Source organism: Staurois parvus, unplaced genomic scaffold (assembly GCF_062004578.1).
Source record: "Staurois parvus isolate SC_StPar_1 unplaced genomic scaffold, SC_StPar_1.0 ptg000235l, whole genome shotgun sequence".
NCBI lineage: Eukaryota > Metazoa > Chordata > Amphibia > Anura > Ranidae > Staurois > Staurois parvus.
In genome coordinates, this window is record NW_028318031.1 from 4,174,456 (window position 1) to 4,201,872 (window position 27,417).

Sequence of the window (27,417 nt, forward strand, 5' to 3'; positions counted from 1 at the left end):
TGAGTATCAAACTTTATGCTGGCCACACACATATCAACTTTTAATTGAACTTGTCCTTCACCTTCTTATAGAGTAGAATGCCTGATACCTGGAAATTAGCACACCTTCCTGGTCTCTGCTCGTGTTAACAAGGTTGACAGTATGTAAAAATATTGTGGGGGAAAAAACTAATTTTATTTAATTTATTAAGTTTCCAAATAATTGTGGGAATAAATTACAACTTCTAAAAACTCACAATGCCTCTTGCTAAATACCATGGACTGTCTACTTTTAGTAAACGTTTAGTAGAGCTGTGCCTTCAACTTCTTATAGAGTAGACTGCCTGATACCTGGAAATTAGCACACCTTCCTGGCCTCTGCTCTTGTTGAAAATGTTGAGAGTATGTAAAAAAAAATGTGAAAAAACTGATCTTATTTAATTTCTTAATTTTCTGCAAAAAAATTGTGACAAAAAATTACAACTGCAAAAAACTCGCCATGCCTCTTACTAAATAACTTGGACTATCGACTTTCCAAAAGGGGTCCTCTGGGGGATATTTGTATTGTCCTGGCGTTTTAGAACCTCAAGAAATTAAAGAGGCTGTCAGTACATCAGGACTGATCATTTTCATATATATATAATATATATATATATTATAGTTTATAGATTCTATAACTTCCACACAGACTAAATAATATATACTGATTTGGGTTATTTTTACCAAAGAAATGTAGCAGATTACATTTTGATCTAAATTTATGAAGAAAAATTATTTGTTAGCAAAATGTTATAACAGAAACTTAGAAAAATTTGTTTTTTTTTTTTTCATTTTGGTATTGTTTTAGATAACATAGCAAAAATAATAAAACTCAGTAGTGATTAAATACAACCAAAAGCAATAAATTATATAAATTTCATTTGGGTACAGCATGAGCAATTGTCAGTTAAAGTAGCACAGTTCTGAATGGCAGAAAAATGTTCTGGTCATGAGCAGGAGAGGGGGGGGATAAAACCTTCCAGAGGTCAAGTGTTTAATATCACTTTAAACAGCTTGATAGGTCAGAGATATTGATATGTACCATACTAGAACACTGAAAACATTTGACAACTTCTGACATTGAAGGATTGACACCTGGATATTATTACACCTTCCTTGTCTCTGCCTTTGTTGATAATGTCCAAGGCAACAGCTCAGTAATAGCGAACTATACAAGTATTAAACTTTATGCAGGCCAAAGACATATATCAACTTTTAACTGAACTGTGCCTTCAACTTCCTATAGAGTAGAATGCCTGATGCCTGGAAATTAGCACACCTTCCTGGCCTCTGCTCGTGTTAACAATGTTGACAGTATGTTAAAAAATTGGGGAAATTTTCATTCAATTTTCTGTCTACTTTGTAGTACCTCAAGTCGTGAAGAACCTGAACACAGAGAATATCACCACCACTTCTATATCTCTGAGCTGGGACAAACCAAACGGAAATGCCAGTTTTTATTTCATTCAGATCCTGGGAGAGCCAACTTTCAACAGGAATGTAAATACAACTTCTGACATTATTGAAGGATTGACACCTGGAAATTATTACACCTTCCTTGTCTCTGCCTTTGTTGATAATATCCATGGCAACAGCTCAGTAATAGCTAACTATACAAGTGAGTATCAAACTGTATGCAGATCACAGACATATCAACATTTAACTGAAATGTGCCTTCAACTTCTTATAAAGTAGAATGCCTGATACCTGGAAATTAGCACACCTTCCTGGTCTCTGTTCTTGCTGATAATGTTGAGAGTAAGTAAAAAAATTGTGAAAAATACAAATTTTATTTATTTTTTTAATTTTCCACAAAAAAATTGTGACAAAAAATAATGACTGCAAAAAGCTTGCCATGCCTCTTACTAAATAACTTAGACTGTCGATTTTCTAAAAGGAGTCCTTTGGGGGATATTTGTACTGTCCTGGCATTTTAGAGCCTCAAGAAATTAAAAAGGCTGTCAGTACATCAGGATTGATCATGATATATATTATAGTTTGTAGATTCTATAACTTCCACACAGACTAAATAATATGTACTAATTTGAATAGAGATATTGATGTGATTAGAGATATTGATGTGTACCATACTAGAACACTGAAAACATTTTGACAACTTCTGACATTATTGAAGGCTTGACAACTGGAAATTATTATACTTTCCTTGTCTCTGCCTTTGTTGACTATATCCATGGCAACAGCTCAGTAATAGTTAATTATACAAGTGAGTATCAAACTTTATGCAGGTCACACACATATCAACTTTTAACTGAACTGTGTCGTCAACGTCTTATAGAGTAGAAGGCCAGATACCTGGATATTAGCACACCTTCCTGGCCTCTGCTCGTGTTAAGGTGGAGTTTCACTCACACTGTAAAAAAATAAAAGTCAGCAGCTACAAAAACTGTAGCTGCTGACTTAAAAAAAAAATCCAGTGGTTATTAAATAACACCTAAAGACAGCTCTATTTGTGTTTAAAAAAAGATATACATTTCATTTGGATACAATGTTGCATGACCGAGCAATTGCCAGTCAAATTAGCACAGTTCTGAATAGCAAAAAATGTCCTGGTCACGAAGGGGGTAAAACCTTCTGCAGTTTAAGTGACTAATATCACATTAAGCAGCTTGATAAATCAGAGATATTGATACATACCATACTAGAACACTGAAAACATTTTGTTACTAGATTCATCTCTAACTTTCTTCCATAACCATAGCAAAAAAATTGTAGTTTATATTTTTACCCAACTTGTAATACTTACAGTATATCTATAACAGAAATCAGTGCCCAAATCTGAATGAACTAAATTGACACATTTGGAGCTAGAGGTGACAATGCTATTCCAACATTTATTTTATGTACAATTCCTTGAGTTTTAATAATGTTATCGAAATGCAGTTTTGTGCCCACAGTGCTTAGTACACATGGATACAATGGCATACATTCCTCCTAATGTTTGTGGTAACTATAATTTAGTCAGTCACATTCTTGGATATGGGTTTTTCTGCAATATCATTCAATTTTCTGTCTACTTTGTAGCACCTGAAATTGTGAAGAACCTGAACACAAAGAATATCACCACCACTTCTATATCTCTGAGCTGGGACAAACCAGATGGAAATGCCAGTTCCTATTTCATCCAGATACTTGGAAATCCAACTTCTAATAGGACTGTGACCACAACATCTGATACAATAGGAGTCCTGACACCTGGAAATTATTATACCATTCTGGTCTCTGCTGTTGTTGATGACAATATACAAGGAAAACCTAACATTACATGGGAATACACACGTGAGTGACCTTATTACAAATTATTTAAGCCATTGTACAGATACAGTCAGTTCCTGTACTCCATCTATGTTTTTTTTTTTCAAGTTGATTTGCATTTACTGAATATTCAACTGGAAGCTTAAAACTATTGATCCAAAACACTCTGAATTGCTCTACCTAGTTTAAGTATACTGCTTTCAACATCTGGTCTATTTCAGAGTTATTGTATATTGATATGCAATGGAAGTTTAGCTACAATAAACTGTAGATTATGTTTATAACAGTCTAATCACTTCAGTGGTTGCGTAGAAATAATTACTTGGGGCCAATACGTGTGAAAGATGTCTGACTTTTAGCCTGATATTTGACCAAATTGTTTACTCGAGGCTAAACGAACACCTTTCAGTTCCTCACTTTATTTTTACTGTAAGGCTTTGGGCATAATAGAAAGTACCTGAGTTTCCATCAACAAATACAAATGGACTTTGTGTGAACCATGAGCCAATGTTTTGGGAATAATTGATGTAAGGTGGGACTCTAATGGAAACAATAGATGTAAGAGCGCACTCTAATGGACACAGTTGATATAAAGGGGCAGTTTATGGAAGGGGGCACTGATGGGGTCGTTTGCTGTAAGAGGGCACTCTAAAAGGGACAGTTGATGTATGGGGGAACTCTGATGGGAAACGACTAATATAATGGGGCACTATGGTGAGGACAACTAAAGTAAGGGGAGACTGTGATGAGGACCCTGAAGTAATATGGGGCTCATGGGGGGCACAGGTTCTTTTTATTCATCCTAGTCTAATGACAGCCTAATACATACTAGTGTTCCCTGTTCATTCCTGCATTACCTCTGCAGTACCAGTTACCCATTACTTTCAGATTGTCACTCGTGCTACAAAAGTACCACCCTGAGGGAATAAGGAAATATTAGTTCCCTGCATCTGTGACAGACTATGAAAAACTCTCACACAGTGTTGACAGTATGCCCCCCTGACTTTTAAGCTGCATCCCCAGATCAGACATTCTAGATCCAGCCCAGCAGGTGCCAAAGATGCCTGCAGTACATCTTCCACCTGCTTGCCTCAAAGACCCAAACAAGAATTGTTGTCTGGAGGGTCCATCATGTTTAGAAAAGTGCCAGCAGTTTCCAGCACTTGAGAGTGGTCAAATAATGCTGGGACATTTAACTACCATCATGGCTACTTTTAGAGAGCATGGATCTCAGCTAATAATTGCAGCAGTTGAAAAACAGTGCATGCACAATTGAAGTACATACATGTGTATAATACATATGACTGCCAGTGATTACAGTGCTCTTTTCATTCATCCAGTGCTAATATGCTGTATTGTAAGCCAGAGTACAACAACATGATCCAGGCTTTAAGCCACATTCAGTACAACAAATAGTAAAGTATCACACTTATTGTAAGAATGTATACCTTTAAAAACCTCTTTATAACATACTAAAAATATAAACATTTTAAAAATATAGTTCAGGATCAACTGTTGGTATAGGATTGTGTATCTGGAGGTTTCCTATTTGTGTGTGTGTTTTTTTTTTCTTCTCTCTGTGGGTTGAACTGGATGGACTTTTGTCCTTTTGCCAACCAGACTAACTATGTAACTATGTAAAATTAACACAAGTTGTCTGTCAATTTTTGTAGTACCTAAAGTAGTGAAAAACCTGGTGGCTGAGAACATAACCACCATAATGTTCAGTGCAGAGGCAATCACCACTGGATGCACTGCAGTGCTCGTGAAAGTTATCAGGAAGCTTTTCAGTTGCCCAGATCACTTACACAAGAAAACTGACAAGTTGCCTGAGAAGCTATATTCACACTCTGTGTAAATGCCGCTGTTGCTGCCCACATAAGTCTTACATCAGAGGCAGAGAAATAGTTAATGAATAATTTTAAAGTGTGTTGCATGCTCATCCATACTATATTACATTATTACAATATAATATTTATTTACGATATACAAATGTAAGTCTTCTGAGGAAGTTTTGGTCATACTTAACAGCAGATTAAACAACAGGCTTAAACAACCAAAGTTGCTTAAGAAATCATAAAACATTGGGCCAATATTGCTGCATAACAGTTTAATTTTTCCAGTAATGCTATGTAATTAAAGCCAAGCTTTACCAAATGTTTATTTTGTTAGTTTTGCATGGAACATGGAATGGTTAAAGCCTCTGTCAGGTTTTCATTTTCATCTGTGTCCCTATCTGGGTTATCTCCCTTCATTTCGCGCCAGGATAGGATAACAAATCTCTGCATCAGACAAAAACACATTTTAGTTGTGGGGAAGGATTAGAACCTCTGCAAAGTTTAAATTTCTGTCCTGGTGATTACCAATCCCTACATTTTTGTAAGGTCATCACGTGGTCAGAAAGGGAGGGAATCTCTCCCCAATTGGGTCATTGACAGCAATTTATAATCTCTCCCATGCTATTTGAAGAATAAATGACTGGGATTAGGCTTTAAAATGTGAAGCCTTTACTCTGTTGTGAGTTTACTAATCTAACAGCTCATCTGTTTACTTTACAGTACCTAATGTAGTAAAGAACCTGACCACAGGAAATATCACCACCACTTCTATATCTCTGAACTGGGAGAAACCAGATGGAAATGCCAGTTCTTATTTCATCCAGATCCTGGGAGAGCCAACTTTTAATATAACTGTGACCACAACGTCTGATAGAATTGAAAACCTGACACCTGGAAATGATTACACCTTCCTGGTTGCTTCTGTTGTTGGTGACAATGTACAAGGAGAAAATCGTACTGTATCAGCATTCACATGTGAGTGACTGTCACATTAGATGGATTCTATTATAACACACTTGTTCAAATAGGTTCCCCTTTGAAAAAAAAAAGTAGATTTATATTTCAAATGGTTGGTTTCCAGTGGGAGTTAAAAACTCGTCAGTCTCGAATAGAAATGTTGTTACACTATGAATAATGTTTATGGACTAAAGCATAATTTTCTCTGTTTTGTACAGTATGTGTGGCATTAGGGTTGATTTCTTAAAAAATAGAGATTGATACCCTGGCAAAGTTAAAGTTCACTTTGGAAAATGTGTGTTCACTTTGAAAAGTGAATGTTAGCTTAGCGAATAACATGAAATTTTGTTCACTTTAATCATCCAATCATATCCAAGCTAAAATGATACTTAAATTGTCCTCATATATGTTTGGTTTAACAGAATGAACATAGCCTCACCCTATTCTCTAAACAATATATACACTTTCCAAGATTCTTAAGTGAATAGTCTGTATCCCTTTTGCCATTGACCCCCAGCTATACTACTTCGGTTGCTGTCCATCATCTTTGGCATTTCTCTAAGCTGTCACATTTTTATCCATCTTACTATACACCTTCTAGACCCTGATGTAGTGAAGAACCTGAAGACAGAGAACATTACCACCACATCTATATCTCTGAGGTGGGAGAAACCAAATGGAAATGTCAGTTCATATTTCATCCAGATCCTGGGAGATCCAACCTTCAACACAACCGTGACTACAACTTCTCATACCTTTGAAGGGCTGACACCTGGAAATTATTACACCTTCCTGGTTTATGCTCTAGTAGATACAAATAATTTACAGGGAGGAGGTGTTAACACGTCAGCAAATACAAGTAAGTCAATCATGCAACAAGCTGATTGGTTAATGTTGTTTAACCGATTGCCCACAGCCCTATAGCTACAGGGCGGCATGGCTGCTCAAAATCACATATATACTGTATACGTGATTTGCATATCTGGGTAGGGGGCACACACACCGCCCTACCCGTGTTGCTACTGGCTGCTGGGGATGTCAATCACCGGATACCGGCCAGCGATTCCTGGCCCGGACTCGGTGATCGTCGGCAAAGCTGACAAGGGAGATACCTGTGTGTAAACAACACAGGTCTCTCTCCTGTCAGCATGGACATGCTGCTTTGTATCTCGCTCCAATAAGGACACAAGCAGCAATAAAAACTAGACAGAGAGATATCCTTCTTTAACAGTAAAATACATAGAGAAGGAGGGGGGGGGGGGGGGTACTGATCTACTGGTGATAAGGAAAGTGGAGGTAAATAAGACCTCTTCCATGTTGTAGTAAATGCTGCTGCTCATGTAAGTATTGTGTCATAGACAAGATTCTGTCTGGGGCAATTGTGCAACAGATTCATATACAGTATCTCACAGAAGTGAGTACATCCCTCACATTTTTGTAAATATTTTATTATATCTTTTCATGTGACAACACTGAAGAAATTACACTTTGCTATAATGTAAAGTAGTGAGTGTACAGCTTGTATATCAGTGTAAATTTTCTGTCCTCTCAAAATAACTCAACACGCAGCCATTAATGTCTAAACCGCAGGCAACAAAATGGAGTATACTCCTAAGTGAAAATGTCCACATTGTGCCCAAAGTGCCAATATTTTGTGTGGCCACCATTATTTTCCAGCACTGCCTTAACCCTCTTGGGCATGGAGTTCACCAAAGCTTCACAGGTTGCCCCTGGAGTCCTCTTCCACTCCTCCATGATGACATCACGAAGCTGGTGGATGGTAGAGACCTTGCGCTCCTCCACCTTCCATTTAAGGATGCCCCACAGATGCTCAATAGGGTTTAGATCTGGAGACATGCTTGGCCAGTCCATCACCTTTACCCTCAGCCTTCCTTAGCAAGGCAGTGGTCATCTCGGAGGTGTGTTTGGGGTTGTTATCATGTTGGAATACTGCCCTGCAGCCCAGTCTCCGAAGGGAGGAGATCATGCTATGCTTCAGTATGTCACAGTACATGTTGGCATTCATAGTTCCCTCAATGAACTTTAGCTCCCCAGTGCCAGCAGCACTCATGCAGACCCAGACCATGACACTCCCTCCACCATGCTTGACTGTAGGCAAGACTTGTTTTTGTACTCCTCACCTGGTTGCCACCACACACACTTGACACCATCTGAATCAAATAGGTTTATCTTGGTCTCATCAGACCACAGGACATGGTTCCAGTAATCCATGTCCTTAGTCTGCGTGTCTTCAGAAAACTGTTTGTGGGCTTTCTTGTGCATCATCTTTAAAAGAGGCTTCCTTTTGGGATGACAGCCATGCAGACCAATCTGATGCAGTGTGCGGTGTATGGTCTAAGCACTGACAGGCTGACCCCCCACATGCACTCAACTTCTTTGGTCAACCATGGCGAGGCCTGTTTTGACTGGAACCTGTCCTGTTAAAATGCTGTATGGTCTTGGTCACCATGCACAGCTCAGTTTCAGGGTCTTGGCAATCTTCTTATAGCCTAGGCCAGTGGTGGGCAACCTTTTTTTTCAACTGAGCCAAATCTCGCCAAAACCACGATTGAAATTTATTTTGAGAGCCACATTTTTAAAACTGAAAATACATCCCCCATATAGTAATTCATCCCCCATAGTAATTCATCCCCCATATAGTAATTCATCCCCCATATAGTAATTCATCCCCCATAGTAATTCATCCCCCATATAGTAATTCATCCCCCATAGTAATTAATCCCCCATATAGTAATTCATCCCCCATAGTAATTCATCCCCCATATAGTAATTCATCCCCCATAGTAATTCATCCCCCATATAGTAATTCATCGAATAGTAATTCATCCCCCATATAGTAATTCATCCCCCATAGTAATTCATCCCCCATATAGTAATTCATCCCCCATAGTAATTCATCCCCCATATAGTAATTCATCCCCCATAGTAATTCATCCCCCATAGTAATTCATCCCCCATATAGTAATTCATCCCCCATAGTAATTCATCCCCCATATAGTAATTCATCCCCCATAGTAATTCATCCCCCATAGTAATTCATCCCCAATATAGTAATTCATCCCCCATAGTAATTCATCCCCCATATAGTAATTCATCCCCCATAGTAATTCATCCCCCATATAGTAATTCATCCCCCATAGTAATTCATCCCCCATATAGTAATTCATCCCCCATAGTAATTCATCCCCCATAGTAATTCATCCCCAATATAGTAATTCATCCCCCATAGTAATTCAACCCCCTTTTAGTAATTCATCCCCCATAGTAATTAATCCCCCATATAGTAATTCATCCCCCATAGTAATTCATCCCCCATATAGTAATTCATCCCCCATAGTAATTCATCCCCCATATAGTAATTCATCCCCCATAGTAATTCATCCCCCATATAGTAATTCATCCCCCATAGTAATTCATCCCCCATATAGTAATTCATCGAATAGTAATTCATCCCCCATATAGTAATTCATCCCCCATAGTAATTCATCCCCCATATAGTAATTCATCCCCCATAGTAATTCATCCCCCATATAGTAATTCATCCCCCATAGTAATTCATCCCCCATAGTAATTCATCCCCCATAGTAATTCATCCCCCATATAGTAATTCATCCCCCATATAGTAATTCCTCCCCCATAGTAATTCATCCCCCATATAGTAATTCATCCCCCATAGTAATTCATCCCCCATATAGTAATTCATCCCCCATAGTAATTCATCCCCCATAGTAATTCATCCCCAATATAGTAATTCATCCCCCATAGTAATTCATCCCCCATATAGTAATTCATCCCCCATAGTAATTCATCCCCCATATAGTAATTCATCCCCCATAGTAATTCATCCCCCATATAGTAATTCATCCCCCATAGTAATTCATCCCCCATAGTAATTCATCCCCAATATAGTAATTCATCCCCCATAGTAATTCAACCCCCTTTTAGTAATTCATCCCCCATAGTAATTAATCCCCCATGTAGTAATTCATCCCCCATAGTAATTCATCCCCCATATAGTAATTCATCCCCCATAGTAATTCATCCCCCATATAGTAATTCATCCCCCATAGTAATTCATCCCCCATATAGTAATTCATCCCCCATAGTAATTCATCCCCCATAGTAATTCATCCCCCATATAGTAATTCATCCCCCATAGTAATTCATCCCCCATAGTAATTCATCCCCCATATAGTAATTCATCCCCCATATAGTAATTCCTCCCCCATAGTAATTCATCCCCCATAGTAATTAATCCCCCATAGTAATTCATCCCCCCTATAGTAATTCATCCCCCCTATAGTAATTCATTCCCCATATTGTGTCAATTCACTTACCTTTGCTCCGCGCGTTCCTCTCGCCGTGTTCCTGCGCCGTTCCGGTCTTCAGGGCGGACTGTGAGAGGAGAGGAGTTCATCACGCTGCCCCGCCTACATCCTGACAGCCAATGTTTGCCACGCTCCGCAGGATTAAAAGGTCCGCCGGGCCGTATACGGCCCGCGGGCCATAGTTTGCCCATCGCTGGGCTAGCTGCAGAGTCCTGACTTTTGGGGCGGCCGCCCGAGAGGAGGGAGGGGAGCGGGCGCCCGGCACACAGAAGAGCCGCATTAAAATGTGTAAAGAGCCGCATGTGGCTCGCGAGCCGCGGCTTGCCGACCACTGGCCTAGGCCATCTTTATGTAGAGCAACAATTCTTTTTTTCAGATCTTAGGAGAGTTCTTTGCCATGAGGTTCCATGTTGAGCTTCCGGTGACCAGTGTAAGAGTGTGAGAGTGATAACACCAAATTTAACACACCTGCTCCCCATTCACACCTGAGACCTTGTATCACTAATGAGTCACATGACATCGGGGAGGGAAAATGGCTAATTGGGCCCAATTTGGACATTTTTACTTAGGGGTGTACTCACTTTTGTTGCCTGCAGTTAGACATTAATGGCTGTGTGTTGAGTTATTTTGAGGGGACAGGAAATGTACACTGTTATACAAGCTGTACACTCACTACTTTACATTGTAGCAAAGTGTCATTTCTTCAGTGTTGTCACATGAAAAGATATGAGCGGTGTACTCACTTCTGTGAGATACTGTACATTATACTGACAATTACATGAATCTGTTGTAGTTTGTGCCATTTGTTTCATGGACGTGAGACAAGTTTCTAATTGATTGTTTTTGACACTCTTTTTTGAAAAATAAAGGTTTTTTTTTAGTTTTCAGACATAAAGTAACAGAATGGGGAAAGAACAAAAAGAGGGCGCACAGGCCTAGTGCATTACCATAAAAAATGTTTAATAAAAAATAAAGTAGGTTTTGTACTCACAAACGACAATATAGTCAAGGCACATCATAAAAGAACAGCTGGATCAACACCGCGCTGAGTAGCAGTTTCGAGGGCTCTGGGCTCTGAGGAAGAGGCAAGTCCTCGAAACGCGTCAGCCTTTTGGATGTCTAAACTCCCTATTGCGGACTGCTACTCAGCGCGGTGTTGATCTGTTCTTTTATGATGTGCCTTGACTATATTGTCGTTTGTGAGTACAAAACCTACTTTATTTTTTATTAAACATTTTTTATGGTAATGCACTAGGCCTGTGCGCCCTCTTTTTGTTCTTTCCCCATTCAGTATATTTGGATTTCCCCGGTCCATTTGAGGGCAGCAAGGTGTGCATGTTCCAGGACATTCTTAATGTGGTTGTAGCCTGCATCGAGTCAATCCCCAAGCGCAGGAGCATTTGTGTTTGCTGATAAAGTAACAGAATCACTGTGTGCTTATACAAGATTAATCATCATTCTTAGTACAATGTGTTTTGTCACATTTCCACATTCTTGTGTGAAAGGTTTAAGTGAGTCAACAACCCTGACAAATCCTGTGCTAAACAATTTGTAGTATATTGTATAAAAAATATACTGTATATATACAAACTATTATCGAAACAACTGTAAGAATCTCCCTTTCCTAATAAGACTGTAAATAGGTCAGAAATCGGTCATCGTGGGTACACACCGTGTAGAATAAGAAGCGAAGAAGTAGAATAAGAAGCAAAAAAGAATAATCCTGAACCAAAATAGTAGAGGTTAAGCAGAGAGAGAAAGAGTAGAGAATAAAGAAAGGGGGAGGGTGGGAACACAGTCGGTTGATCGACTGGACATCTATCAAGCTAGCTGCAATGGTTACAAGGGATGCTGTCAGGGATCGCCACGGCGCATAGTTCTGAGCATGCGCAGACTGCCGAAATTCACTAACACGCGGGCGCTAGGACCTGGGCAACCGCGGCAGCAGTCACGGCCGTGCATGCACACTCGCGCACATGGGCGCACGATTGTCACCAATGACAGCGCAGGGCGCCCTATTTAAAGCGGGCTCCTGCAGTACTCAAGTGCTGTACGGTCTTTCCTGTGTTCCTGTTCCTAGTGCTGAGATTGCTTGTTGGCAAACCTGCCTGACCTGGATTATCGTGACCTTCTCCTTCCCTGACCCCTGGCTTGTCTGACATTCTCCTGTCTTCTCTTGCTGTTTGACTTCCTGTTGCTGAACCTGGCCCGTGACCCGTTATCCATTTGCCTGCCGCTCTGTACCGTTTGTCCCCGCTGTTACCAACCCGGCCTGCCTGACTACGCTACTACCTCTTCACATCTGGCTCTCACCTGCCATCTGCCATTGACGGCTGCCTCTACCACAGCTGGTTGTACTCAGGAGTCACGACCTGGTCTCAGGTTGCTTCAAGTCCATCCCCACCATCAGGGGCTCTGGTGAATCAGCAGACTGAGGCTTAGACTCCACGCCCTGGGGAATTCCGGCCTGTGAGTCGCTAGAGGCTACCGCCAGTCGGCTCCTAACAGAACCATACGGCCATGACTGAGCCAGAAAGAGGCCCCTCACCCTTGGATGAGATATGCCAACATCTGGCGGCACTAACCCAAGCTGTCCAAACTCTCCAAGAAGGCTATACAGATCTAGAAGGACGAATTCAGATCCTAACCACGCCATCAGATCCAGACGATCCACCTCCTGCCAGGGACACTGCAGGAGTGTCTGCTGGAACAGTGGTTACTATGCCTCTGCCTGAACCTCGAGTGCCCATGCCTGAGCAATTCAATGGGGATCGAGGAAAGTTCCGAGCCTTCCAGAATTCTTGTTTATTGTATTTTAATCTGCAGCCACGGACCTTTTCGTCAGAATCTGTGAAAGTGTGATTTGTAATATCCTTACTACAGGGGGAACCCCAAGGCTGGGCCCACCGTCTGATGGACAGCCGCCATTCGCACTTGGATTCAATTTCTTAATTTTTCAAGGCAATGGCAGAGTTATATGATGACCCGCAACGAGCTGCTTCAGCCGAAGCGTTTCCGCACACTTTACAGCAGGGTCGTCGGGCAGCAGAGGACTATGCCTCAGAATTCAGGCGCTGGTGCGGGGATACGCAGTGGAATGACGCGGCCTTTGCGTCATCAATTCCGCAATGGCCCACTTCCTTCCGCTGAAAGGTACCCCGTCTGCTTCTGAGACAGCACAAGTCTTCATCAAGCAAATAGTGAGACTGCATGGTGTACCCAAGAATATAGTCTCAGACCGGGGTGTTCAATTCACTTCTAAATTCTGGAAAGCCCTATGCGAAAGTCTGAAAGTGGAACTGTCCTTTTCCTCGGCTTACCACCCGCAAATGAATGGGCAGACTGATCGAACCAACCAAACATTGGAACAATATCTCAGATGCTACACCTCGTTCTTGCAAGACGACTGGCTGGCACTCTTGCCCCTGGCGAAGTTCGCCTACAACAACGCAAATCACTCTACCACCAGGCAGTCCCCGTTTTTCGCAAACTATGGGTTCCATCCCACTTTCTTGCCCGACCTGATCCCAGAAAATTCAGGTCCGGCAGCCCAAGACTCCTTAAAATTCTTTGCATCCAATAACAAACTATTACAGGAGGCAATAGCTAAGGCTCAGGAGGATAGCAAAAGGGCTTTTGATAAGAGAAGAAGAGGGGAATTGGTCGTGCACCCAGGGAATCAAGTTTGGTTAGCAACTACTAATCTAAAGATGGCATGCCTGTCAAGGAAATTGGCACCCAAGTTTGTGGGCCCGTTTTAGGTGAAGCGGCAAATTAACGAGGTGGCTTTTGAATTAGCCTTGCCCGAGTCTTTTAAAAGAGTGAGAGGGAAATTTTTCAATCTCAATATGTAGGAGTGCTAATGAGGGATTTGGGGCAATCACACTTTTGGTTATGTCAGATATTAGTTGGAAGGTAGTATTCCAGAAGGATCTAAGTGATTTAGAAGACCACAGGATATGTATCGTTGAGCCTGTTTCCCCCCATTGTCTCCAGCATGTAGGGGAGTGTTTTGGGTAGTAGAGAGAGAGTTTGACCGGAGTCAGATACCATTGGTGGAGTATTTTTAGATATGACTCCCAGTGGGAGCTACATCGGGTAGCTTTATATGTATTTTTGAAAGCATTTCCTCAGCATTGTGAGGTTATTGGTTCTGGTAGGATTTTTTCCCAGTTGGTAAGAGAGGTAGTTTGTAGCGTGAATTGAAGGTTAGTGAGGTACACGTAAAAGGTAGAGATGCCTTTACCTGGGTATTTAGATTTGGTGAGAAAAAGGTATGCTGTAGATGGTAATTTGGTAGTGTGAGGTATTATTGTTTGTAGGCAGTGAGTAATTCTTAGGTATGTGAAGTTTTCAGATATAGGTAGATTATAGTTTGTTTAAAGATCATGAAAAGGGAGTATAGATTGGTTGGTGTAGAGGTCTGAAATATTAATTATGCCTTGTTTTGTCCAATGCAATAGTTCTAACGAGGGTATAAACAGATGTAGTAAATTAGTTGGAGTGGGGATTTGTTTGATGTCTTTGAAATTGGTGGACAGGAGGTCACGCCAGGCTTGTAGGGAGGCTTGTATGCAGGGGTGTTTTATTTTGTGTTCTATGCGGTTGGTTGGTGGAATTAGGGTTAAATTTTGGGGTTTCAGGGGGTAAAAGGAGAGGGTTTCCATTATGGACCAAATTTTTTCTTTCGATGGGTTCCGCCAAAAATACATTTGATCCAGGAGAGTCGCGGTGTAGTAAGATTTAAGGTGTGGGAGTCCTGCTCCTCCTTTCGTTGTAGGGCATATTAAGAGGTTTGTGGTACATCTGGGCTTTTTCGAATTCCATAGGAATTTTGTGAAAATTGTTTGTAGGCTAGAAAAGAATGAGTTGGGAATTGTTATTGGGAGTGTACGGAATATGTATAGGATTTTGGGTAGAATGAACATTTTTAGGGTTGCCACTCGGCCTAATTTGGAGAGTTCCCAGGTACGGAGTGTGGTTAGTTCTTGAGGAATATTTTCAAGTAGAGTTTTGTGGTTTGCGGAATACAGTTGATCCGTTGCTGGTGTGAGTTTGATACCTAAGTAAGGGATGTGGTTTGTTTCCCATGAGAAGGGGAATTTGGTCGCTAGTTGGGTTTGGAGATGCGGTGGAATGTGAAGCTTTAGTATGGAGGATTAGGGTTCATTGAGTTTATAGTATGATACTATCGAGTAGTCTTGGAGGTGTGAGCGAATCGTTTTAAGGGACATTTTTGGGTTGGTTACCATCAGTATGATATCGTCTACAAATAGGCAAATTTTGTGTTCTACGTTGAGATGCGTGATGCCTGAGAAAGATCGGTCTTCTCTGAGTTTGGATGCTAGGGGTTCAATAAGGAGTGTAAATATTAATGGGGAGAGTGGACAACCTTGTCTGGTGCCGTTAGAGATGTCGAAGGGGTCAGACAATGTTTCGTCTGTCAAAACTCTAGCGGATGGTTGTGAGTATAATGGTAAGATGGCGTTAAGCATCCAGCCTGTGATACCAAATTTTTGTAGAGTGAGTTGCATAAATTGCCAATGTATCCGGTCGAATGCTTTTTCTGCATCCAGAGATAAGAGTAAGGAGGGGTATTTGGTGTTTTCTAAATTGTGTATGAGGGAAATAAGTCTTCTGGTCGCATCGGGTGCTTGGCGACCTGGGATGAAACCTACTTGGTCTGGGTGGATAATAGTGTGGAGGTATGGGAGAAGTCTTCGAGATATCATTTTCGCGTATAATTTTATGTCAGTATTGAGTAGTGAGATTGGTCTGTAATTTTGGACAAGGTGAGGGTCTTTGCCGGGTTTTGGAATGGTCGTTATAATGGATTGTAGCATGTCCTTGGGAAATGAGCTTGTTGCGACAGCGTGGTTAAAAAGTTTGGACAGATATGGGGATAGGTCTGTGGATAGATGTTTGTAGTATTCGTTAGGGTATCCGTCATTTCCTGGAGATTTGTTGAGTGGGAGTGTTTTGATGTTTGTTTCTATTTCTTTGGAGGAAATAGGGATAGAGATGGCGTCAAGTTGGCCCGGGGATAATCGGGGGAGGTTGGTCGTGTGGAGAAATTGTTGAATGGATGTGAATGTCGGTTGGGTGGTGTTTGTGTCATTTTTGAGGTTGTATAGGTTTTGATAATATTCTGCAAAGGTGTTAGCTATCTCTTGTGGGTTAGTGTGAAGGGAATTTGTAGACGGATGTTTAATTGAAGCTATTTTGGATTTTAAACGTTTTTGTTTTATTGTTTTGGATAATAGTGAGCTGGCTTTTTTACCTGATGAATAAAATTTGGCTTTCATTTTTTGGAGATTTAGATCATATTTGTATAGTAGGAGGGATATTAGTTTGTTTCTGTCTGCAGTGAGGGATGCGGAGGTTGCTTGGTCTGGGGATTTTTTTTATTTTTTTCCTCGTTTGATTTAATTGATGCGAGGAGTTCGTCTATTTGTAGGGTTCTATTTTTTGTAATGCGGGAATTTAATTGAATCAAAATACCTCTCATGTATGCTTTATAGCTCGACCAAAGAATGGATATGGAAATATCAGGTGTATCGTTAAGTTCAAAAAATGTCTTGTGGGCATCTAGTATTTGATGTTTGTAGTCACAATTTTTCAACAAGGTCGCATTTAGACGCCATATTTCTGGAATCTTGGAATGTTGTATGTCTTCAAGGGAGATGGTGATTGGAGCATGGTCTGACCATGTAATAGTTCCGATCTTGGAGGAAGTGACGTGTTGTAGGGTCCACTTGTCAGTGATGAAGAAGTCGATTCTCGAGTAGGAAAAGTGGGATGGAGAGTAATAAGTATAGTCCTTTTCTGTACTGTGTTGACATCTCCAGATATCGTAAAGGTCATTGGAATGAAGAAATTGGTTAAGGGACTGTTTTGAAGCTCTTTTTTTGGATGAGGAGTCCAGAAGAGGGTTGCCGATGATGTTAAAATCTCCGCCGATGAGTATTCTGCCTTTTCTATGTTGAGCGATGATGCAATTAAGTTTGTTGAAGAATTGGAGTTGGTTGGTGTTGGGACCATAGACGTTCACCAGTGTGTATGGAGTATCGCTAATTTTGCAGATTAATATGTGGTAGCGTCCCTGTGGGTCTGATATTTCAGAGATGTGTTGGAATTGTAGGGAGTCTTTTATGGCTGTAATGACGCCATTTTTCTTTTTGGGATTTGTTGCCATGTACATTGTGGAGAAGTGGAGAATGTTGAGTTTAGGAATTTTGGATGATGCAAAGTGGGTCTCTTGTAGGAATAGAATATCAGGTTGTATGGAGCGGATTTCTCTTGAGAGCAAAGATCTTTTGAAAGGGGAGTTGAGGCCCCAGACGTTTAGCGAGGTTATAGTAATCATATTGTTGGTAGTAGATGGGTAGAATCTCGTTGCGGTGGTGATTCAGGAATTGTGAAGATGTGCATTGTTCCGCTTGACGGAGGTGGTGGACCGTTGAGTATGTAGTTTACTGGGTTTGGGTTGGTCTTGGTTGTAGTGAGAGCGTTCACTTGTGTAAGTGGGTTCGTTAAGAGGGGTGATGTTGGCGACTGTTGACTGGTAGGTTGGGGAAAGAACAGGGGTAAAAAAGACCTGTAAAAAATACAGGTAACATGTGTAGCAAAAACAGCTACTGTATACTGAGGAGGCATGGATAAGCATGACTCACACGGGAGCTCATGCTTGAGATGAACTTGAAAGATTGACGTATTCTATCTAGGGCCGATCGCCAGCTAATGCTTTGGTGAGGCCCAGGGTATTGGGCTAGAAGAGAGTAGATTTGTGTGTGGGTTTATGACCATTCTGCTTTCATCCGTTGTGGCCTGTTGGGTGTTGGTTGGTGGGAGTCCACTGGAATGATGTTCCACGTTTTCAGAAATTTGATTGTGTAAAATTTGCCTTAGTGTTTGACATTTAGCTTTGTGGGAAAGCCCCATTGGTATCCAATCCCATGGTTCCATAAAGCTTTAGTTATGGTGACAAGCTTTTTACGGTTGGTGAGTGTGGCTTTGGATAGGTCTGCAAACAATTTAATGTTTGCTTGGTCTGAGGGAGTTGAGGTGGAGTTTCTTGCTGCGAGCATAATTTTTTCTTTTACATGATAAAAATGTACGCGTGCCAGTGTATTTCTGGGTACCGACGCTGGAAGAAATGACGGTTTGGGGATTCGATGTGCTCGATCTATTGCTAGCTCCACATCTGTGAGGGCAGGGATTAAATTTTTCATATACTGTTGAATATATGGGACAATGGTTTCTGAGGTGACGGATTCCGGTATGCCACGGAATTTGATGTTGTTTCGCCTTGAGCGATCTTCTAAATCTGCCAATTTGAGATTGATTTGTTCGATGTCATCTGTATGATCTGTGTGGGCATCTATGAGGTCATTGTGTGTGGTAAACATTTCTCCTAGTTTGTTCTCAATATGGCGAATGCGCTTCTCATGCATTTGAACCGTATTTGAGATTTGCGATAATGATGTCATCCTGTCGTTATGTATTGTTTGGCGCAGAGATAGGAGCATGTTTTTCATGGCAATCTCTGTGATAGGCTGGTCAGAGGCAGGGTAGGATTCAATTAAAGATGGAGCGCTTTCTGTCAGAATTGCGGCTGGTGGGGATGACTGTCTCTCAGGGGGTGATCCTGTGTCCAGTCTGGGCCTGGATTTAGCAGGGCTACTAGATGTGAGGGACGGGGGGGAGACAACTCACCCGGGCCCCCTGGGTATAAGGATCTCCTCAGCCTGGCATCTGGGTGATATGCTGTCTGTGATCCTGTGTTCTCCTCCTGCTGTGCTGAGAGACCGTTTCTGTGCAACCAGCGCCATCTTGGGAGCCTGAGGAGATTGCAGGGAAGAAGCTCGTCATTTTCCCTGGATTCCCTGGGGTCTTGCGGCGGCGGGTCATCGCCCGTTCGGATGGCGAGGGGTAAGTGAGCAGTCGGCGGTGGTTTGATTCCCTGGGGTCTGAGTGTGCCGCTGTCAGGCTGGCGGGAGGACGGAGCCGGCCACGCATGCGCCCCCCATTTAATTTTTTGAATGAAGTAAAAAATAGTATTTAATAGGTTCATATTAAATATAGTAATGAATTAAACTTTTTCTTCCTGTTGTTAATTATGTTGACATTGTAGAGCCTGGAGTGATTAAGAATCTGGTCACTGAAACTGTCAACACTTCCTCTATATCTCTAAACTGGGAGAAACCGGATGGAAATGTCAGTTATTATTCCATTCAGATCCTAGGAGTGCCAGCATTAAGTAAAAATGTATCTGCAACTTCTATTAATCTTGATGGCTTGATAGCTGGAAATTACTACACAGTTCACATTTATGTTATAGTTGAGGGTGAAGTTATCCCTGGAGAAAAGTATGCAATACAAGTGTACACAGGGGAGTAATCTCTTGTTAATCAATGTAAACCCCAGTGATCAAAGTCATTTACATATACTAAAGTGCTGGTGAGATTAGAGTTTAAAAAGAGACATTTATGCACTAATCTCTTAGAGTATCTAAACCACATAATAAAAATGTAATATATTGTAGACTACCAGTCCCTTGTTGACATGGCTGCATTCGTTTTCTTTTTTTCAGGATTTATTCATTTATTTTCACCCAGTAATATAGCCAGTAACACATTTCATGCCCCTGGACTTTAACTTCATTATCTCCATTACATGATAGATTCATGGGATTAGTAATTTACAGATTAAGATTGTTGTACTTTCATACTAACAGGAAGCGACAAGGACACAGGATTTCTAGCAAGATCAGCAGGCATTATCTGTACTTGCTGAAAAGGTTCTTAGCCAGAACAGTGAAAACTAATGCAGCCAACTCATCTAAGGACTAGAAAGCCGTGATATATTTAATTTTTATTTTTAAATTCACGTTTGCTTGACTTATTTAATTTTCAGACAATCTTAACATATTTTATAATCCATGAAAGTGCTCAACTGGTGCCACTTTTATCCTAAAGGACATTTTCTTTTCTTCAAGATCAAGATAAACTATTTTTTTTTTTCTTTTTATGTACCGGTATATACACACACATTTTAGACCTTTTCCAGTACAACTCAGAATACAGGGTGTCCCTAAAGTCTGGACACATAAGAAATATCACTAACTATATGGTTTTTTTCTCAATATGCATTTTGCGTATGTGTCCAGACTTTAGGGACACCCTGCAGATTGATTAGTTTTTTCTATATGTCATTATTTTTCACATTTACTCATTGAATCAGAAAGAGGTTCTTACACATTTAGTAGACAGAAAAAACGGGTTACTTCAAACTCTCCTGCAGTCATACCCCTTACACTCTCGATTATCTTATTAAACCCCAAAGATACCTTAATGCAGAACTATACCCACTTCCAGTCCAGCGATGGGGTGTCCCAGGGCTCTCTCATTGGCTGCTGATATCTTTGGCTGGTTTTCCTTCGTTCCCAATATTTGGCCATTTTGATTGGTCGGGTCTAAATGAGGTCACTCCATGCATGCGTGGGAATTCATTCATCTTGACAGATGCCAAAATCGTACACTGAGCTGCATGTGCACAGCTCAGTGCATAGTGCAGACAGGCAGGTAGGAAAGTGTAAGACCTTATTCACACAGATATACTACAGTGTACACCCATTCGAGGGCCCTGTTTATGTGCACAGGAATGCAGGTGTTCCTAGCATCCCATGCAGGTAGTGCCATTTATGTCAATTAGGAGGCAGGGGCTGCATGGACACAGACACTACTTCCAATTTGACATTTGCACATGTGCACAACCCCGAAAGCAGACATTGTGCATTCAGGGCTGTGCACCCTCAGCCACACATGTCAAATTGCAGCCACTCTGTCACAATTGACATGAGAGCGACTGACTGCACGGGGATGCATGGAACACCTGAATCCATGTGCTAGTAAACAGGACCCTTGCACACGTGTACGCTGTAGTACACCCTAAAGCAGAGTAAACCGAGTACTGTATGCCTCTTCTGCATTTTAAATACTGCCTGTTTGCTCATTTTTTTAGCTTATTATCTGATATTTCAGTTGGATAAAATACATTCAGTTAATTCACTTCAAATGTGTATTTTTTTTACTCTAGAACCTGGTATGGTGAGAAATGTCCTAATTACCAATGTAACTGCTGAATCTGTTGACCTGAGTTGGCTTCCACCAGAGGGTAATTACAGCTACTATATAATAGTGGTGCCTGAAGGTATATTTTGGAATACAACAACTTCACAGTCCATTTCCATACACGGACTGACATCTGGAAGGCAATATGATGTCCAAATAATAGCAGTCACTGGGACAGATGTGCAAGGAGAACCCAATATAACATCCATTCATACAAGTGAGTACAGATGAACAACTGCATATCAGTACCAATCATTGTGGACTAATTTAGATATCAGTAGATTTACCAATTTATGCAGAGAGACCTTAATACAACATATGCATATTATGTATGTTATCTATGTAACATTTTATATAATTAGAATTCTGTAGATGCCACCACCTAAAGACACTGTATATGAATGATTAAGGCCCCATCCACACTAGTACAATTTCTTCTGCCTCTGCTGTTGTACTGAATGCATGACAATGGAAATCAAATAATTATCTATGGTGCCTATTCACTTCAATGAAAAATTCTGCAGTACGATTTTTGAAAAGGTGCCCCATAGACCTCAATGTGAGCACATGAAAAACACATATACGTGCATTTTTGGTGTGTTTTTGGCAGGGTTTTGTGATTAACAACCAGTCTCCTCTTCCTAAAAAAAGCATGAAAATGCATAAAAAACACATATAAAAGAACACCACAAAAGCACACTGAAAAATACATGATCATGCAGCAGCACTTCTGTGAACTACTAGGCTAAATTAAACGTAATAACAATATCTTCAAAAATATATATATTTTGAAATTGTATTCATTAGCACTTCATGTTTGGTTTGATGTCTCATTCTATACTGTGTATAGAATATACCTATGGTAAATATCAAACTAAAGTTTATTTTATCTCTATCTCTGAAATTTTTGAGCTCTCTGTAGCAGTCCCTCACTCCCTGTTTTATCTAAGTATCAGGAGAAGTGGGAACACCCAAAATAGACAAACGCAAACAAGTAAATTTGATAGGGAGTCCCTGCCACTGAAGTCTCCAAGATATTTGCAAAGATAGGGGAGTTACCCATTTTGCCAATCTCCACCTAAAACTTACACCTAACTTAGACCTGAAAAATGCAAAATTTTGTGGAGATGCTGATGACTTTGTGAGTTTAGATTCTGTTGAACATCTCAAACCCTTTCCATGACCAGAGGCCACTAAAGCATGGATGCTCAGGACACATTTAGGAAAGTCAGTAGGCAATGGTGAAAGTGTATTTAAATCCAGAACATTGTTTTTCAGTTTTGGACTGAAGTGTGGTCAGGTTAGAACCCTATCTGTCTCTGCTGGGCATATTCATCCTCTCTAATTCTCCCAATGACCAATGTCTCTTGGAAAAAAATGTTAGAGAAAGCCCAAAATCTTGTGTTGTCACCAAAACCAGAATAGGAGAGAAATCTTTTAATAATTACATTGGGCTCAATTCACAAAGGGTTATTTTCCTCTTTAAGATCTGAAGTAAAATAGCTCATAGCATTTTTCAAAATGCTTTTCCAATTCACAAAAAAAAAGCTACTAAAATAAGGCATGCACTATTTCATTGAAATGTACGATATTTATCCTATGAAACCATTCAGTATTTTATCTCATGATGTGATATCCAGTGGGATGGGTTCAGTGGTGAAGAATTAGAACCCCTGTCAGTTTTTATTGCTGTCTGTGCCCCCATTACAGAGATTCACTCTCCCTAAGTCTTTGGTCAGGTCTGTTTTGTCCAGTTGGAGAAAAGCTATTGTCATTCTATGATGTTCTGGAAAGTGTCACTCTGGTATCTATCTGTAAAACATTCCAGTTGATGAAACCCCTCTCCTAACAGCTCAAGTTCTACACCTTTGTTAGAATACTTGTCTATACCTAATCCCATTTTGTCTTGTGAATATTTGCGCCAAAGATATCTCTAAAAATAACTGTGAAAAAGTTAAGTATTCCCACTACCTATGACATGTGTTCCAACAAGGGATTATACCATTGTGATATACATGTATATTGATGTTTGGCGTGATTGGGAGGTTAATGCAGTACATGTATATGTGTATACAGATGTATATGCTTGTATATACATAAAAAGTCTCTAAAAATATGATGAAATGACAGGAGAAAATAGACACAGTATCTCACAGAAGTGAGTACACATCTCACATTTTTGTAAATATGCCAACATGTACTGTGACATACCGAAGCAGAGCATGATCCCTTCCCTTCGGAGACTGGGCCGCAGGGCAGTATTCCAACATGATAACGACTCCAAACACACCTCCAAGATGACCACTGCCTTGCTAAAGAAGCTGAAGGTAAAGGTGATGGACTGGCCAAGCATGTCTACAGACCTAATCCCTATTGAGCATCTGTGGGGCATCCTAAAATGGAAGGTGGAGGTGCGCAAGGTCTTTAACATCCACCAGCTTCGTGATGTAGTCATGGAGGAGTGGAAGAGGACTCTGGTGAACTCCATGCCCAAGAGGGTTAAGGCAGTGCTGGAAAATAATGGTGGCCACACAAAATATTGACACTTTGGGCCCAACTTGGACATTTTCACTTAGAGGTGTACTCACTTTTGTTGCTAACGGTTTAGACATTAATGGCTGTGTGTTGAGTTATTTTGAGGAGACAGCAAATTTACACTGTTATACAAGCTGTACACTCAGTACTTTACATTGTAGCAAAGTGTCATTTCTTCAGTGTTGTCACATGAAAAGATAGAATAAAATATTTACAAAAATGTGAGATGTGTACTCACTTCTGTGAGATACTGTATATTTTACTTATTTTACTACATGTAATGAGATGGATTTACTAAAGGCACATTGATTGTGCACTTTGCAAGTGCAGTTTTCCCAGAGCTTAGTAAATGAGAGGAAGCACTGCTGTCTTCTATCACCCAATCATGTGCGAGCAAAAATGCAATTTTTTAAATTTCCCTTGCATATAATTGGATATTCTTTGTAAAGTGAAGTTTTACCTCTTTCCAATGCTCTGCAGCAACTTGCTAAATGCATAATCTGTTGCCTTTAGTAAATGAACCCCAATGTTTCTGTGTTTTTCCATATTTAGGTTTCTATGCATTACTGTTGAGAGACAATTGATCCAAAAAAGTAGAAACTACTTCACATTACTCCAAACATGCCTGGATCACTTATTTAACTATATTTCCTTTAGCAAATTTACTTACAATGCTATGTGGCATTTACTGAGCGTTTTTGCTTTTTGAGGTAAATAACACATAAAGGGATAGTGAATTGACATTTTCATTGTCCCATGAGATATTTGAGAAAAATGTGTTAGCTCACCTAAATACCTCATGAGGTATCCTTGCCCCAGCCCCTTGTTCTTGTGACAACTATCTAAGCAGGGATTTCTCTTATTTTGGAGACATTTCCTCTTCTTTCTTGTGTCTATGAGAAAGAAAGTGAAGGTGAATCTCCCCAATGAAACTGGATTCACTGGACATTCCTGAATAGCAAGTCTTTTTTAATTCCATCTTCTAACTCTAACAATTAACGCAAACCTTTTTTTCCCCTTACTGCATTGCAATGTAAAACACATATGTTTAGACTGAGTTTTACCATTCTGCTATTTTACATGCATAAATATCTCACTAACACCTCGGTCACATCAAACCTGACTTAGAAATCGTGCGACTTACAGTGAAGTCGCACGATTTCCAAGTCGGGTGACATGCCGATTTCAGGTGCGATTTGCAAGACATCTGACACAGATGTTTAGGCAGATGGCACCAAAAGTAGTGCATGCACTACTTTAGAAATCGGTGCGGCTCCGACCAAGTTGGAACCGCACCGATATGACCGCATGCCAGTTCGCATCCAGTGTGACTGGGGTGTAATGTGATATCATTTAATCAGCAAACTTTGTTGATTATAATTTGAGGTAAATATATGGTGGTGGGGGATTGCAAATAATGTAAACATTGCATGTACAAAAAATTCAGAACAATGTAATTTCCTTCACTTGTTTTACTGTTTCTTCCCATTAAAAACCAAGGAGATAAAAATATTAGATTTTCTACTAAATTAAAGCCCAATCTGTCCTGAAAAGGACAATGTACAATATGTTAGGGTAGACTACAACTGCTAAAAAGTATAATGTGCGGAACTGAGACATTGGCCAGAATTAAATAAATGTTCTGGTATTTGAGGGGATTTAGAAATAGAGATGAGCATGGGCATCCTCCCAACATGTTCTGCCTCCCCAATGTAACCAATGAAGCTGATCTCTATGACTGATCCAGTTGTGGTAACATAGCTGTAACTTACAGTCTCAGTAGAGTTGCCAGACAGTGACTCGACACAAATCACATCATCCATATTGTGGATAGCTTTAATTGAAAACTTGTGGAAATTTTGAAAGTTGAACATCAGATCTGACAAAAAAATTATAATATGAACAGCTCTAGTTGAATACATGTGTTCAGAATAGAACTAAAGCACACTGAAAAGAGCATGGGATTAACTATATAGAGCATCTCCTAGCAGCGGAGTGAGGTAGGGACAAACATAATAATGGCCAAGATACAACAATGTATGTGTAACATGACAGAACTCATACCTCACTTGAACTTTGAATACCTTTGTACTCCAGTGAGCTTCGGGCCAGGTTGTATTCTGCCCCATACCTCAAGTGCGCACTATATCACAGCTAGTAACGCACACAGCTGCATGTTCCTGGGAATATATAGATGAACTTTCTCTTAGCAACTCAGACATCATACTGAGGAACATAGGGAATATTAAAGTAGAACCACGGATGTTTCACTCCAGTCCTATACAAATATTAGAACTTCACAAAATCAAATTTAAAGTAGAAATAAAGACAAAACTTTTTTTTTTTCATTTTGGATAAAGCAAGGGAGGGTTATAACCCCTATCGTTTTTTGTCATCTGGGTCCCATTGAGGAGATTTCCTTTCACCTTCGGTCCCATAGCCACCACGGGAAGTGAGAGGAAATGAGAGGGGATCCCAGGGTGTCACCAGGGTGTCACCAGAACTAGTGTCCTCATTGGAAGATTTCCCCTTTATTACTATTCTGGTGTCAACCCAAAATTTGGGATTTTCTTTTACTCTTACTTTTGGCAGTAATGGTAAACAGGACAAATAGAGAGGGTGAATTACTCTAACCGGGACACAGTCAGCAATAAAAAAAACAGATGGATGTTCTAGTACCTCTTCAATCTATCCAAAACTAAAAAAAAATGTTGCCTTTAGTTACACTTTAATCCACAGATTGTTTACAACAGTGAACGTTTTTTTTCATAACTGACAAATGTTTCTAACCAAATACTGACAACATTGTAGATAGTATTTTTCTTATTCTGTTTTGTAAAGCTGGCATACATGTGTAATCCTTTATATAAGCTGTTTTATCTGTTTCAACAGGGCCAGGAATGGTTTATGGTATTATGCCATATGGGATAGAAAATTCTTCTGTGCGTTTGACATGGCAGCAACCAGTGGTGGGATCGTGGTCCTATTATGTGATAAGAATGGAAGAGAATTCCACATTTTATTTGACAACAAATAATGAGTTTTATCTAATTAGTGAATTGATTCCAGGAAATGGTTATACTTTCCACATCTCAGCTAAATATTTTGACTTGGAGGGCACACAAGAGTCCATTTCTTTGTACACACGTGAGTATATCTATAAAACATAAGGTTATTAATGTTTCTAAATATTGACATGGAAGGGAGAAGTGTGTTAATAAGCAGGGCTATCCCGCTTTGTGTAAAAGGAAATGGATATTACAGCAATATCGGGGGAAAATACACAAAAAGGACCGTCAGACACCAGCTCTTATTT

The 27,417-nt window shown here is 40.3% G+C and overlaps 1 protein-coding gene across 1 annotated transcript in view; it reads left to right on the forward strand.

Moving 5' to 3' along the window:
* The window catches only part of LOC149460091 (uncharacterized), a 370,510-nt gene that overhangs the window by 62,805 nt on the left and 280,288 nt on the right, over positions 1 to 27,417 (forward strand). Inside the window, 10 exon segments of the mRNA XM_089680163.1 lie at positions 1,089 to 1,193; positions 1,384 to 1,635; positions 1,638 to 1,768; positions 2,112 to 2,241; positions 3,060 to 3,314; positions 5,849 to 6,103; positions 6,687 to 6,944; positions 19,568 to 19,823; positions 21,530 to 21,783; positions 26,994 to 27,248. Of these exon segments, the coding sequence (XP_089536289.1) occupies positions 1,089 to 1,193; positions 1,384 to 1,635; positions 1,638 to 1,768; positions 2,112 to 2,241; positions 3,060 to 3,314; positions 5,849 to 6,103; positions 6,687 to 6,944; positions 19,568 to 19,823; positions 21,530 to 21,783; positions 26,994 to 27,248 (2,151 nt within the window).